Raw genomic sequence first — 15,577 nt, forward strand, 5'->3', positions numbered from 1 at the left:
TTTTGCTCGCGTCTTTCTTAATGCTTAAAATACTAAATTAAATACTGTCAAACTGCATTAAATACTAAATAAATAATGACAAAGATATACTGCATTAAATACTAAATAAATACTGAATTAATTAAATACTGAAATATTAGTTTCCTAAATTTGTTTATTAAATAAAAATAATAATAAATTTTGACAAATGAAATACTGCATTAAATACTTGCAAATAAATACCGATTTTAATTGAGTACTAAATAAATACTCCATTAGATAAATACTAAAATACGAAATTAATAAACTAAACTAAATTCAATACTAAATAAATACTAAAATATTAATACTAAATATGTTAGAAAGGACATTCGGTTAACGTTATTACAAATTAAATACATTAATACTAAGAAATAAAATCGAAAATACTAAAAATACTTTTATACTGAAAAATCGTGAACTAAACTGAATACTAAATAAATACGAGATGTTACTGCAACATAATTTCTTTCATTAAAAACGAATACACAAACGCAAATGGATTAAATCTGACTGAATTTCTTGCATCAAAAATAACAAAATAAATAGAAATCTACTTCAAAAATTCTAGACAGAATATTATAATATACTACTTGCTGACCGTACCTTCTGCATCGAAAATTAAAAGTAAAATAGTAACCAGCTGCATAAATATGTGCATACATAATACTAACATCTAAATACTGAATTAATTGAATACTAAAAATCTACTTGAATACTGAACTAAATAAATACTAAAATACTACTTGATGTTAGTTTAACCGAATTTCCTTTATTAAAAATTAAAAATGAATTTAGTACTGACTGAATATTAACAAATAAAAACGCAATTAAGGAAATACTAAATATAGACTTGTATATGGACAAATACTGTACTAAATACTAAAATACTGCTTGTTACTGAATTTCCTGCATTACAAATTAAAAATAAAATAGAAACCAACTGCATAAACACGTAACAAATAAATGCTTAAATACTAAAAATATACTTTTATAGTGACAAATACTGAAATAAATACTAAATACTAAAATACTGTTTCCTGCATTACAAATTAAAAAACTGCAGACTAAAGACTAATACGAGCAAATACTGAATTGATTAAATACTAAAACAAAACTAAAATACTTCAAGCTGTTACTCTAACCGAATTTCCCTCATTAAAAATGTTGAAAAAGAAAGAGACCGCATAATTGGAAAATCGCGTAAACACAATGTGAAAATTGAGTTAATTACGCGTCAGCAGTTGGGGGCGATTTCATAATCGAATTGCGAACGTAATTTCACATCGGGGCAGATCAATGGATGTCATTAGCACAGCTGCTTAATATCGTGAATAATGACAGCGAATGAATAACTCAATTATGAATGCCGAATCATCACCGGAAACACAAAAAAGCACACAGACAAACACGGCAAAAAGCGGAGCGAAACGATTAAAGAGATGCGATCTCAATAGATAATGAATATATATTTTAACACTGAATTTAGAATAAGCAGAGAGCGAGAGAGAGAGAAGGAAATTCAAGTGTGTGTGGGAGGAAATATGGCTAAAAGCGTAACGCATGTAAATTCTTATTTTTGCATAGCTGCAAAAAGCATTCATCAATCTTACAAAATGCCAAATTTAATTAACTTTCAATGAAGAATTATGAACATAAAATACCCAAAAAAAAAATAAACACAATCAAATTGAGATAAGCAAGTCAATAAATTTGGAAGAAATTTATAATGCATTTAAATGCAATGTATACACAAAAAGAAGAAGCCACATAAAACAAACATAATTTAATAGAATAACATTTTGAATATGCAATAAATTGTAAGTACAAAATAAATTTCAATTTCACTTCAATTCATGAAAATAAATATATGCAAAATGTATTCGATTTGATTTTCGATTAAAAAGCAATGTGCATAAATAGCTTGACTTCGATGATATGCATGAGAATATATAACCCAATTTCCATATGTATAATATATAGCTGAAATGCTATTTGTAGTTTTTTCCACTTAGACTAGTCATCGTATCTGTAGTATTCTATTCTATGTGCTAATCCCAAGCTGACGTTGTTGCCCGCAAAAGCATTGTTAAAAATTTGGTCAGGTGGCTGCCACAGTTCTCAACACACATCAGCGACTATCGAGTGAGTGTATGTGTGTGTGTGTGAGAGTCTAGTGTGTGTGTATATCCGCTGCTGGTGGGCAGAACGATTTGAAACCGTGAAAATATGCAGATAACTAATATTAACTTTGTGTGTTTGAATGCATGAATGAAGCGGCTGAGAGTTGTAAAAAAGCTGAATGAATTGAATAGAAAGAGACAGTTAGAAGTGTGTGTGAGAGAGAGCGAAGCAAAAGTTAAAACAAGCTGTAATTGGGGGCCTTTAACTGCGACGACTGTTGGCCGTAATAATAAAAGACCCGCAGCAGACCCACAAAACTGAAAAAAAAACTGAAAACTGAATCTGAAACTAGCGCAGTGCGTGCAACGGTCCGAGAGCGAGTCTATTTATGGTCGCCAAATGAAGATTAGGTCGCCAGGTGGGTGTATAGCTCTCTCTCTTTCTATACCTTGGCTATATTATAGGTGCAGGTGTTGCGGTCCAAATGACCACAGGCTACACGCTACGCTGCAAACAGTTGGGTCACATTTTGCATGTGGGCGCAACCTGAAGTTCATTGGGCACATTACGGAAAAAAAAGGCAGCCAAGAAAGTGAGACAGAGAAGGGCGAAAAGAAAGAGGGAGAGAGAGCGAATAAGAGGCGACTTTGCCATTTCCTGGATCATTGCCAGCAATTGAAAGTCAAAGTTATGCCCGAAACGAGGGAAAACAAACCGACGAAAACTCATCGCATACATCTCTCTAAGCGCTTTTAGGCATATTCATTTTTATATATTATATTTTGTTTGTGTTTGTTGTGTTTTTCTTCTCGTTTTTGGCTTTGGGGCGCAGATTTTCCACATTGTATATAAGTTTTATGCCATTTTGCGTAGCAGTTCAAATATAGCCCCAAAAAGCGTTTCGATAACAGCTCGAAGTCATTTTATTTTTATGACCAACGGCAGCAACAGCAGCGACGGCAGCTCCCGGGGCGTGTCAGCTGGCCTCTCCCCTTCGGCTCCCCCTCCTCCTCTCTCAACCTCCCTCCTGCCACCCGCCGCAGGCAGTCTCAACAGCTGTCGCCAATGTCGCCGCGACGACAAAACTCTCGAGAGCTAAACACAGCAACGACTTATTTTTTGGCACGAGCGCCAAGACGAAACAAAAAAAAAAAGCCAGAAATACAAAACGAAAAATAAAACTGAATCTTTTTGGCTCAAAATTAAATGAAAACATATATGCTACACACACACACTCAACACTCGACAGCAGTCAGGCTAAAGTACTTTAGAAAATCTCTAAAGTAACACAGATTTGGCGTTTGTGGCCTAGCGACAAAATGCAAAAGCAAAGCGAATCGACAACACGTCGGAGACGACGACGACAGCGACGAGCAAAGCAATGAAAATTGAAGACGACCGCAGAGCGGCGCATTTAATTTTAGATTTATCTACAGGGTGTCTGTGAATGCTGCTGGCTGCTTTTCTCTTCCCCCTCTCTCACTCTACTCCCAGCAGGTGTGAACATAACGGGTGCTAGGCTAGACATTGAAAAACGAGGATAATAAATGATTATTGTTATTACTATCAAAAGGCTTTTAAACCACACAACTTTGAGCAATAATGGAAAAACAGTTTTCCTGATGACAACTTGGTTTATACAGAAACTTTATTAAATCCCAGTACCCAGTTTTGGAATGCATGAATTTGTAAGCCTAATATGCAAACAATACTGAATATATAATAATATATATATATATATATATATATATATATATATATATATATATATATATAATAATAATATTATGTACCATATTATATTATGTACCATTCAAATAATACTGAATGTTCTGTATCTTCCGAAAAATACCAAATAAATCGTGAGTTCAAAAATACTAAATCTAGATTATATTCTAATGAAATATTGAATGTTCGCTTTTAGGGTTAATTTCCCCTTAAAAATACTAAATACCTAAAATAATAAATCTAGTATATTATGTTCCATTCTGTCATTCCATTCTGATAATTTATAATTTTATATTTTTTGGGTCTTACTTCCCCTAAAAATACTAAATAAACTAAAATACTTAATCTTATATATTTTGTTTGCTTATTTTACATTCCCCGCTAAAAATACTAAATGTAGTATATTACATTCCATTGAAATAATATTGAATGTTTGCTTATAGGGTTACTTTCCCTTGAAAATACTTAATAAAATAAAATACTAAATCTTGTATTATATGCTCCATTCTGTCAAATGTTTGTATATATAGTTTACTTCCGCCTAAAAAATACTATATAAAATATAATACAATAATACTATATAATACTAAAATACAATTCAGTATATAATGTTTCATACAATGATTTACTTTAATTTCATTAAAACGTCCCTTTATCGACCAAAATATCTTCAAATTTAAATATACTAAGTATATTAAGTAGGTATGGCATTTTTTTTAAAATATTTTTAATATAATAAATGTGAATCAATGATGAAAATTTATAAAAATCGATTTCTGGATATGTTCAATAAAGAATAATATATATTATTATATTGAAATCCAATTTTATTATTAATTAATTTAATTAATGTGTAATTTAGTATATTATTATATATTATTTTTATTTTATTTTGAAAGAATTGATATTTTAAAATATTTTTTTCTTCATATTCGTTGGTGCAATTATCTCACTAGGGATTTCTTTTTTGTAAATAAACTCCTTATAATTTTAAGTCCAATTTCCTTATGCAAATTTGGAGTCCTATTAAAATGCATATTGAGTAATTAACACCCATTTATTAATTTATGTTATCCTGCATATTTCCGACTTATTTATTTAGAAAAAAGAAACCCTACTTTCTAAAAAATGACACTTCTTGTAAAGATCTAAGCTAATTTTTAGAATATTTATGATATGCTAATTTTATTTACAACTTGAAGCTTGCCATTTAATTCTTTTCGGTGAATAACTTGCAAGTAATTTGTAAGCGGAAAACCTTTTTGGTTAAGTTCTCATCTTTTAATCAAATCTGTTCGCTCGCGTTTCCCCGGCAAGTAATCTATAAAAAAAAAAATAAGAAAATCCGAAGCACATTTTGGGAGACTCACAGACTGTCACACCCCTTATTCTTCACTTCGGAAGACGTCGACAGACAGAAAGACAGACGGACGGACAGACAACAATGTTGCCACAGTTGTCATCCCGCCCGGGGTCCCAAAGTCCCTGGCGACACGTTTCCTAGTCAACGCGAGTCGAGTCGAGAGTCAGGGAAATGAGAAGATGATGCTAAATGCTGATGATGATGTCGATGTCGATGAGAGAGACAGAGACCGCGTGGGTTATTTCGAAACTGTTGGCGACTCTTTTTGATTTCATTTTTCAACACGGAATGCAACTAAATAAAATATAAAAAAAATATTTTTAGATTGCATTTTTACCTTATTGCTGTGGGGCTTTTCCTTTTTCTCGCTTGCTGCAGTTGAAAACTTTCCGCACTTTTAATTTCTATTATTTCTTTTTACTTTTGAGGGCAAACAAATATTTGTGCCACCTTTGAGCCAAATACTTTTTTTATATGGCTGTTTAAAAATATATTAGCACCTTTTTTTTTAGCTTGTTTATTATAATTATTATAACAACAATTATTATTATTATTATTGTGGTTTTGTGGTTGTTGTACCGAAAAACGCGTGCGCTTTAAAGAGAGTTGGAAAATTGAATAAATAATTCTGCTCGTTTCTTCTTTTATCACATATTTGTGGGTCAGCAATGTGCGTGCGTATGTGTGGGTGTATGTGTGTGTGTTCAGAGTTGGGTTAGGATTAAGAGAAGGGGAGGACAGGGTTTAATCTCGGGCTCGTTTATCAACTCATCAAAGGGCAGTCAAAATGCCAACGTGAAAATAAACGAAATTTCTATGCGCTCTGCATACGAGAAACTTCAGAGCGCAAGGCGAGAGAAGGGGAGGAGAAGGACGTAAGAGGGAGGCAGCAAAAGAGCGAGAGAGTCTTCTCGGGGTATAACGGATACCGAGTTGCCTTTGTGTATGTGTATGTGTGTGTATAGTTGTTGTTGTTTATGGCCATTACGTTACGTATACGCAACGTGTACGAATGGCAACACACTAGGGACGACGCTGCGAGGACGAGGACGAGGACGACGACGGACGAGGATAAAAGAGAGAGAGTCGTCGATGGCTCTGTGACTATTTGTGTGCTGTGCCGGGGGAATGTGGGCGGCGTTTGGCCAATAGCGGAACTCGGGGGGGCGGGGGGAAGGGCAAACTTGTGCTTTGGTATACACAAAAATTGTTTCAATTCAACAACAACAATTTGAAAACAACAAATTTTTTGTGTGTCACGCATAAAATGTGATTCGCTTGTGTGTGTTTGTGAGTTTTCCTTGCCAAGCTTTTCCTACTTCCCGCGTTTGCTTATATTTCTAATTTTTTGTTTTTCTGGCGAAAAAGCAGCAACAATGGCAACTACAACAACAAGAACAACAACTAGTCCCAAAATCAAGTACGTTCACACACAATTTCTGATAGAAGCACATATGTGTACATGAATACACATGTAGATATATATGTATGTATGTGTGTAGTTGTGCCGCTGCTTTCTGTTTTTGTCGCTCGTCTGGGTTCTGGGCTGGCTTTCTGGCTCTTGACCAGGCCGAAATACTATTTTTTTTTTGTAGTTGTTTTATTATGATTTGTTGTTGTTGTTGCTGTCGTTGACTTTTGTCTGGTTTGCTTGGCCTGGCTTTAAAAAAAAAAACCTTATTTTTTATGGCTTTTTTGGCGAAAAAAACGCAGTTTATATTTTTAAACACGACGTTGCTTGTGTGGTAACTGTTGTTGTTGCTGTTGTTGTTCTCGTTGCTGTGTTGTTGCAGCACAGAACGCACGAAAACTGGCACACACTCACACACATACAGGAAAAACACAAACACACACACACGCTGAAATGTCGTCTAACGTACGAGTTGCTGCTGCTACGACGACGACGACGACTGCGACGCCAACGTCAACGTTGTAGGAGAATATTATTGTGAACAAAAAACCGACAAAAACGTGAAAAACGTTGCGACTGCGAAAAACTGCGAACTGCGCGAACAGCGAACTGCGAACCTGCGACGGCTTCTATGACGGCGGCGAGAGTGTGTGTGGCAGAAGCAGAAGTGTTGCAATCACGACGGTAGAACAACGACTCAGCCGACAACAGCTAACGAAACGTCGACCAACTCAACTCAGGCGGCGGCCCCCATACATAGCGGGCAGCGCTGCAGCTGCGCCAGCGACGCCAACGTCGCGCACTTCGTGTTGTCGTCGTCGACGTCGTCGTCGTGTCTCGTTCGGCATTTCGCTGTTCGTACTTCTTTTCGTGTGCTTGCGCTCTCTTTTTTGTTGGTTGGCGCTCTCTCTTAACGTTGTGAGTGTTTGCCGACAACGCAACGAGGGATGCAATGCACGTGTGAGAGAGTGCCTATGCATGTGGACGTGGATGTGCATGTGTGTGTGTGTGTGTGTGAAAAAAGATTACAATAAACACATTTTAGCGATATTACATATTTGGCCTATTTATTAAGCAGCAGCAAATACCAATGACAACAGCAACAACAACAATCGGCAGCAGCAGCAGTAGCCGCTTTAACTCTCGCGCTTTGGACTACACTCCCACACCCACCACCAGCAGCACTGCTCCCCTCCCCCACACATACACTAGCGCTCTCGCTCTGGCGTGACGCTGACGTCGACGTCGACGTCGGTGCGCTATGGCTGGCCAAGCAAACACAGTTATGTTTTGCCGCTGCTCTCAGTCGCAGTCGCTGCGTGCGTTTAGTTTTTTTGATTCTTTGCTTATTGTGCAATGAGCCATGGCGACTTAATTGCTTTTCGTTTGGGCTTTTGGTTTCTATAAAAACAACAAAAACAACAACGACAATAATAAGAGCAACTGGCAGTTTTATTTTCTCTTTGCGCTACGCTGCACTTCAAATGCTCATTGTTGTAGTTATTGTTGTTGTAGTTGCTGCTGCTGCGGCTGTCGTTCTATCTGTCATGGCGGAGGCGCATAAATAACGTGCTGATAAAAAATGGGCGAAGGGCGTACACACACACAGACAGACAAACACACACGCAGCAGAGAGACAAACGTATTCACGTAATTATGGCCAGCGCTTTTATCAACTTCACGTTTTTTTGTGTTTTTCATTTTTGTGTAAAGCTCTCGATTACATAAGCGCCACGATGGAAATCTCGATAACTGTGGCTGGGAACGACAGCCGGACGTATGTATGCATGTGTGTATGTCTCTCTGTGTGTTTGTGTGTGTGTGTGAAGTTGGAAAATCTGAATTTGAATTTTTGAGCAGCGAGAAAAACAATCATGATAATTAAATTGAGTTCACTGATGCGTATACTTAACATTAAATTCAAAAGCAAACGCAGCTACAAAAGCTTCCTCAGCTCCGACGACGCGACCCGTCGCAGCTGCGTCGGGCACGTCGTCGCCTTAAAAAAAGAAAATACAAAAAAAAAAAAACGAAATAATGTTTTAAATTATAAAAAGAACCTTCAACTGCCAGCAGCCAAAGACGTCGCTGTCGACGTTAACGTCAACGTCGTCGTCGTCTCTGTGAGGGTGGCTCTCTGTTGTTGTACTCGTATTAGCAACAAAAAATTTATATAGGTTAACATTGCGCTCGTATCCCGCATGCTTGCGCCAGAGCAGGAGAGCGCGACATGCAAATGTGTGCCGCATGTCCTCCCATTCCCACTCCCACTTCCACTCGTCACTCCAAACAACAACACGATAATCACAAAAAATCAAAGCCACTTTTTGTGTGCGCTCTCTTAAGTGCAAAAATCATAGAACAGTGCCTTGCACATCCCCCAAAAAACGTAGCTTTCGCTCTCTGCTCTTTCAAAAGAGAGCGTACGCCAAGGTAAAGAGAATAGCGAGAGCTTTGCAATGTGCGTGGGCGATTCAGGAAGCACAGAGTTCCTAGTAAACCCGCAACCTTAAATAGAGCAAACTTCTTCGCCTTGCGTGTTGTTTTTACTACTACACTACACCTTTCTCTCTCTCACACACACTTGACAGCAGAGAGTTTGCTCATTCCTGCTGCTGTTCTGCCATGTTTATTATAGGCAGCAAAGGGCATAATAAAGTTGTGTGTCAAGGAGTCTATAAATAACGTTTTAAGCTGATCTCAGTTTTAGAGTATGCGCTAGTCGATTAGCTTGTTACTTGAATATTTGCTTGGGTTGTATAATAAATAATTTGAGAATAAATCACGAAGAAATCAACAGTAAACCACACACACCACCTCCCTCTCCCACCCTAGTTAAATGGAGCGCGAAATGTAAGCGGCGCATATCATGTGAAAGACGTTTTAATGGGTCAGCAGAGCGGCGACTAGACTTGAGTTGAGTTTTCGACCTTAAAACGCATTAGCAGCACTTGGATAAATCGTAATAATTTTATTAGCAAACATGAAAAGCGGACCCGAGAGTCGCTTAACTGGCCAACTTAATAGTGTGTATGTGTGAGTGTGTTTCGAAAGGTGTGTGAGTGTGTGGCTATAATTTTAGAGAAGTTTACCCAAAAAAACAGACTCCAATAAGAAACAAACCTCTAACCCGTAGTGCGACAGAGAACGCACGACGTGACAAGTCGTGACGTGACAAGTGCAGCGCCCAAGGTAAATGCTGCGTTTTAGTTACGTTGCGTTACGTTGAGTGCAAGATCAACGCAGGCCGAAAAAAAGAGCGAGCCAGAGAGCGAGTATAACGAAAGAAAAACCACGCGCGGCGAGTGACAATCAGACAGACACACACATGCACACTCATACAGCGAAGCGACTGTTCTCATACACAGTGACACACACACGTGTATTTGGATGCTGTTTGTCTGCTTGTTCTAGCGTCAAGTGTTGACTAAATGAAAAAGAACAAGCAGCTAAAATACTCGTTTTAGAGTTAGAGCTAAAACAGCAGCAGCCACTCTCGAAGAACCTTTCCCCCTTCCTCCCTACTATCCGCTGCCTCTGCTTCTTCTTCGGCCAGCGAATGTTGTGCGCGTTTGACACACTGACCCAATTCCCGGTTTCGATTTTCTGGTTTTTCTCACAAATACACGTTTGTCCGCTGCATGCACATGTGTTTTCTGTATGTGTGTGTGTGATGCGTGTGTTCTTCATCAACTCTGGAAAAACGAGTTGCATGCATAGAATATTCGCCACCATACAAACATTTGCCTTCCCCTCCTCCCGCGAACTAAAGTTCCATTTCCCATAAGCGAGTTTCCAAAAATTAGAGTAGTCGCTATACACACACAAGCAAACAACTAAACTCACTTACCTTTTATCCAAATCGTTGTTGCATTTGTCTTGCTCGCTTTTGTAGCCGCAGTTGCCGTTCTTGTTGTCTCACACGCACACACATGCAAATCGAGAGGGAGGTACGTAAGGGCTTACGCTATTTGCTTATTACGATAAACGGTTGACAATTGACGTTACGTTACGGTGCGGTTGATTTGCTTGCTGTTATCGTTGTTGTTGTTGCTGTTTTCTTATGTTTTTTTGTTTCTTTTTTATTGGAATTGGTGGCGGGTTTTTTAGAAGGGTTCCGATTTGAAATTGAATTACACTATTTTATTTTTAGATATATATATTTTACACTACTAGAGATCTTACTTCCTACGAATCACAATTACAAGTGAATATGAAATGCCCCGAAAAAATCAACGACAGTTACAAAATACACACACACATCTGACTATTTACGCACTGACTACTCTAGATATGTCCTTTCTCTTTCCACAAAAATTTATGTTCATCTCACTTACAAAACACACATATGTAGCATGCGTGTATTTCTTTATTTCCTTTTTGTACGCTTGTTTGTATGTGTGTGTGTGTATGCACATGCAACACGCGTCGTCTTCTATAAAAAGGTAGCGAGCGACTTGACTTCTTATGCTGCACTCTTGCGGTAAATCAACATATCACACACATACACTTTTCTTTAGGGCACCGAAATTTTTCTTATATGACGTAACGAAATTTCGTGTGCTTTTCACAATAAATGGCTCAGCAAACAAACTGACTAATCGGTTCAATAGGCCACTGCATGCATTTTCAAAAAACGTGTAACGGCGATTTGCAATTCAAAAAACGCTGGCAAGAACCGAGAACGTACTCACACGGCAGAGCACGGAATTATTTATAACGTAAATAATGATTGGGCTGCAGTGTTGTACAGGGCAATAACAGTTGGCTAGTGTTGCAAATGCATGTGAAGCGACACCGGTAGCAAGATGTTAACGCAAAAATGAGCGCTGTTAAGTAAAGTGGGTGCTGCGCGTATTTGCAGCAGCGTAAACTATTTGAATAGATAGGAGAAAACGAATTGATAATTTTACAAAATTAAATAAAACTGCGAAAGTAGCTTTCTCCTGCTAATCGTTTGAGTAGCTTTTGTTATCACTGTTAAAAAAATGATGCAGGTGTTAAGTAAACAGCTGATCGGTATATTCTACAATATTGAGCTGCTCTCTATTTTCAGTTTGTGCAGCCCTGCACAATAACAGTTGCTGTTAATCAATCAGCTGAATCGCGCATTCAACAATAAGCAAAAAAAAAAACAACGCAGTTTTCCAGTTGCAATTGATAAAATGTACTAAAAAGGCGCAAAATGTCGCTAGTGGATCATGACTCATGGTAAGCACATCATCAGCGATTAGAATAGCCAGCATTGTTCAACATTTCATATGCAGGGACATCGAATATGAAGGTTGCGAGCGCTTGAGGCATCAATTGCTCGTGCAGCTGAATCAGCGTCGCCAGCATGAGACGTCTCCCAACTCCACAGAATACGTGAAACTCACAGGTAGCATACATTCCGGTTTGGAACAGTTGAACAAAGATGTCAGCCACCTCAAGGTGGTGCTGGACAATGCCATCACCTGGGAAACTAGCCCCGAATCGGAGCTGCAGCAACGTCGCATCGACTGGGATAAATTGACCTCGGAGTTGCGCGTAATTACCACGCAATTCAACACCAGCACACGTGCCGATCAAGCGGCGCTTTCCTCCAGCTCGGTGTGGCAAAATGCGGGCCCTTCAAACCCAACTCCAAATCGTAACCTGGATGCCGAGTCCATGAAGCGATTGCAAACAGAGATGCTGGAGAATCAGAATCGTGGCCTGGAGGTGCTGTCTGCGACCATTGGACGGCAACGAGAACTGGCCACCGTACTGGGTAACGAGGTGGAGGATCAGAACAACATTCTGGATAATCTTTCGAATACCATGGATCGTGTGGAGTCTGGAGTCCAGCGAGATACTCGAAGCATTGGCCAAATCAATCGCACCGACAGCACTTGCGGTTACTGGCTGGTGATCATAGCGCTCTTTGTGGCCATTATCATTGTGTTGCTGGTCTAGCGTCTCAATTGTTATATATATGTATATCTATGTCTATATTCAGTTTTGATTCCAAATAAGAGTCGCGTATTGACTCTGTGTATGTTTAACTTTAATGCTCCTAACACGATTTTAAATAAACTGTAAAGTTCTACCGCAGCTCGTCAATAATTTGAGCAACTTGTAGTTAGAGAATTGAGATGTTATTGTTATTTCTCCAAATAGCAAGTTGATATTCTAAGAGTTTTGCTCTTCGGAAATTTCAGCTTTCTTTATGGGCGTTACGTTCATAGTTTTGTCAGTCAGTAGTTTGTATGGTCAGTATATTATACAGTCAGTAGATTGTAAGGTAAGTATATTGCAAAGTCAGTATATTGTATATATGATACTATATGTTATACCTCTATATGAGTATACATATAATATAATACATATGGTATAATCATTGATATATAGATATGAATTAATTGTGCGCTTTTGTCTTCTAATCTAATCTTGGAAATAATTGTAATAAAATAGTAAATATGCCAATATATTGGGAATATTTCCTTCCTTTTATAGTCCAATCAGTTTAATTGAATGTGCAATGAGTGCAATAGTTAAAAGTTTCTATATAAATTATTATGTAAATTCAATTGAAAGGTGAAAATTCATGTGAAATAATTGGCCAATTAAATTCAGCAAATTTCAGGTCTTTAAAATTGTCTTGTTTTAAAAAGTTGTAATATCAATTCAATATAAACTCGCTATGCAATCTGAAATAATTCTGTCAGCAGAAGCGATTTATTTAGGGATAGTTCTGTTTGAGTCTGATGTGAGAATTGCAAATTCACATCGTGCCTTTTTAAAAAATAGAATTGATTCAATAAATAATTCTACTAATTAACTCGATGTCGAAGAGTTTAGTATAAAACTTGTAAATCTATCATATATGTTTCCCTCATCCTGTATTTTTAAAAATAGACTTGATAGCTATAAATAATTCAACTAATTCACTACAATGTCGAAAAGGTAATTACTTTAGAGATATTTGATCTACTTTTCTCGATTTCTGAAATACAGAACTTTAAAATGATTGTCAGAAAAAAACCCATTAATTCACTATAATATAACAAGATTTCTGCAATTATATTCCAACATCTAGTGCAAGTTTTACCCCAATTTGTTCTTCTCACAAATCGCTTTCGTTAATTCCAACAGGTTTATTTCGTTAGACGGCCTCCATCCACAGCATGGATATTAAATTACATTTACAGCGTATTACAACATTATCTACTTAAGTTCAGAAGCGTAGGGCACATTGGCCAGGTTGCCAATGGCGCCCACGGACAGCTTGGAGCCGGCCACTTTCTTGGCAGCAGCCTGCACCTGTTGCACCGAAATGCCATCGATGGCAGCGACCAAAGCGTCGGCTTCCAGGACAGTGCGATTGAGGGCAGCCTGGCGACCGATCTCCTTGATCAGACCACTGTCCGAGGAGTACTTGGTCACGACGCTGGCCTTGAGCGCCGCCTTGCCGCGCTGCACATCCTTCTCGGAAATCGAGCCCGATTTCAGAGCACGCACCAAAAAGTCAACAGCCTTGCCAATGTCCTTGCTATCGGCCGAGGCCACAAAGCCAAAGAGGCCGGCATCCGTGTAGCTGGCATTCAAACCCTTCACAGAGACGGGCGCATCACCAGCACAGTTGGCAGCCTCACCGAACAGACCCGACAGATTGCCACGCTTGGTGGGTTTGCCGGCAACAGCCTGTTTCAGAATGGCAAAGGCCAAGGCTTCCTTCTCGTTGGAGGCAGCAGCACCTTCGCCAGCCACAGCGACCACAGCACGATGTCCGGCGGTGTCCTTGCGTGCATCACCACCATAGTAGCTGGTGCTGGCGCTCTTGCTGCCCGAGGAGCCACTTGGGAAACTCAAGTTCTGGGCAAAACCAGACAGAGTGTTGTTATCGATGCCAACGCCCACAACGGCGGCAGATCCGGGAGCATAGTTGTTGGCCACGTAGTGCAACAGATTCTCGCTGGAGATGTTGGCCAGCTGGAAGCGTGGGATGTAGATGGAGTTGCCCAGACCGCGACGGAAGGCAGCCTTGTGCACCAGCTCAATGGCGCGTTGCTGCAATTAAGCGAAGATAAAGAGATTCATTTAAATAGAGATTGATTGTTGACTTACCTCTGTGGTCACTGCATCCAATTGGTTCTTCAGCGTCTTGGCGTTATCCTTGAGCTCCCAGGGCTTGAAGGCAGGCAGCAACAGATCCTGCAGATAGCGCAGACCGGTCTCGATATTCTCGGATGTTGTCTCCACAGTGTAACCAACGAACTCGCGATCTCCCCAAGCGCTCAAGGTGCCGCCAACCTGCTGAATGTGACGAGCAATGGCAAAGGCGCTGGAACGTTGTGTGCTGAGGCTGCCAGCAAGACGCAGCAGATGCGAAGCACCCTGGGTGTCGTAGGCCTCGTTGCGGGAGCCAGCGCTGTCCAAAAGAAATCATCAATAGTTAAATCTTTCATTCAGCTCGAGCAATTGAGGAGCAATTGCAACTTACCGCAGCACAATGGAGACACGCGAAACGGGAACTGAGGCTTCAGCTGTGGCCACCACCAGTTTGTTGTCCAGCACATTTACGCTGATGGGGGAGGTATCACCAACCAGACGTGGGCAGACGGCATATCCCCGTTTCTATCAACAAACAGCAATGCATTATTATTACACTAAATTGCAACTTTACTATTTACGTAACACGACTATCGGAATCATTTTTTTGCCTGTATTTTTGTTGGTTAAGTTAGCAAAACTTACGGAGACAGCGCGCAAGAGAGGTGTCTTGCTTGCATTAAAAGCCATTTGTGTTGATTTTTATGTTCAACTAATTTGCGTTTGCCCCGTCAATTAAATAATATTACGGAATTTCGCGTTGCGTGCGATTTTTTCCACCCGTTTTCGTCGTCGGTGATCAGCGTGACCGCAGTTTAGTACGTTAAATATACCGACAAGGTATAGAGCAAATTTCACGT

General features: G+C 39.2%; 3 protein-coding genes across 12 annotated transcripts in view; 1 reads left to right on the forward strand and 2 right to left on the reverse strand.

Moving 5' to 3' along the window:
- The window catches only part of LOC117572686 (protein boule), a 36,619-nt gene extending 25,758 nt beyond the window's left edge, over nt 1-10,861 (reverse strand). For 5 of the 10 annotated variants that reach the window (XM_034255725.2, XM_052004508.1, XM_052004506.1 and 2 more), the window contains exon 1: nt 10,495-10,861. The gene's annotated coding sequence lies outside the window, so the exon portion shown is untranslated. Of the gene's footprint in view, nt 1-5,570; nt 5,705-10,494 lie in introns of those variants that run through there. The other 5 variants (XM_034255727.2, XM_052004510.1, XM_052004509.1 and 2 more) reach the window with 2 other exon arrangements.
- Nucleotides 10,862-11,710: 849 nt separating this feature from the next.
- Nucleotides 11,711-12,719, forward strand: LOC117572687 (syntaxin-8). The gene is made up of 2 exons (XM_034255732.2): nt 11,711-11,855; nt 11,912-12,719. The coding sequence occupies exons 1-2, from the start codon at nt 11,830-11,832 to the stop codon at nt 12,579-12,581; spliced, it is 696 nt and encodes a 231-aa protein (XP_034111623.1). The 5' UTR covers nt 11,711-11,829; the 3' UTR covers nt 12,582-12,719.
- A 1,023-nt stretch (nt 12,720-13,742) lies between these two features.
- On the reverse strand, nt 13,743-15,540 carry LOC117569843 (cytochrome b-c1 complex subunit 2, mitochondrial). The gene is made up of 4 exons (XM_034251171.2): nt 15,363-15,540; nt 15,109-15,242; nt 14,733-15,036; nt 13,743-14,675 (listed from the first exon to the last, which is right to left on the reverse strand). The coding sequence occupies exons 1-4, from the start codon at nt 15,405-15,407 to the stop codon at nt 13,833-13,835; spliced, it is 1,326 nt and encodes a 441-aa protein (XP_034107062.1). The 5' UTR covers nt 15,408-15,540; the 3' UTR covers nt 13,743-13,832.
- Nucleotides 15,541-15,577: the final 37 nt, after the last annotated feature.

The sequence above is a fragment of the Drosophila albomicans genome, chromosome 3 (assembly GCF_009650485.2).
Source record: "Drosophila albomicans strain 15112-1751.03 chromosome 3, ASM965048v2, whole genome shotgun sequence".
Classification (NCBI taxonomy): Eukaryota; Metazoa; Arthropoda; class Insecta; order Diptera; family Drosophilidae; genus Drosophila; species Drosophila albomicans.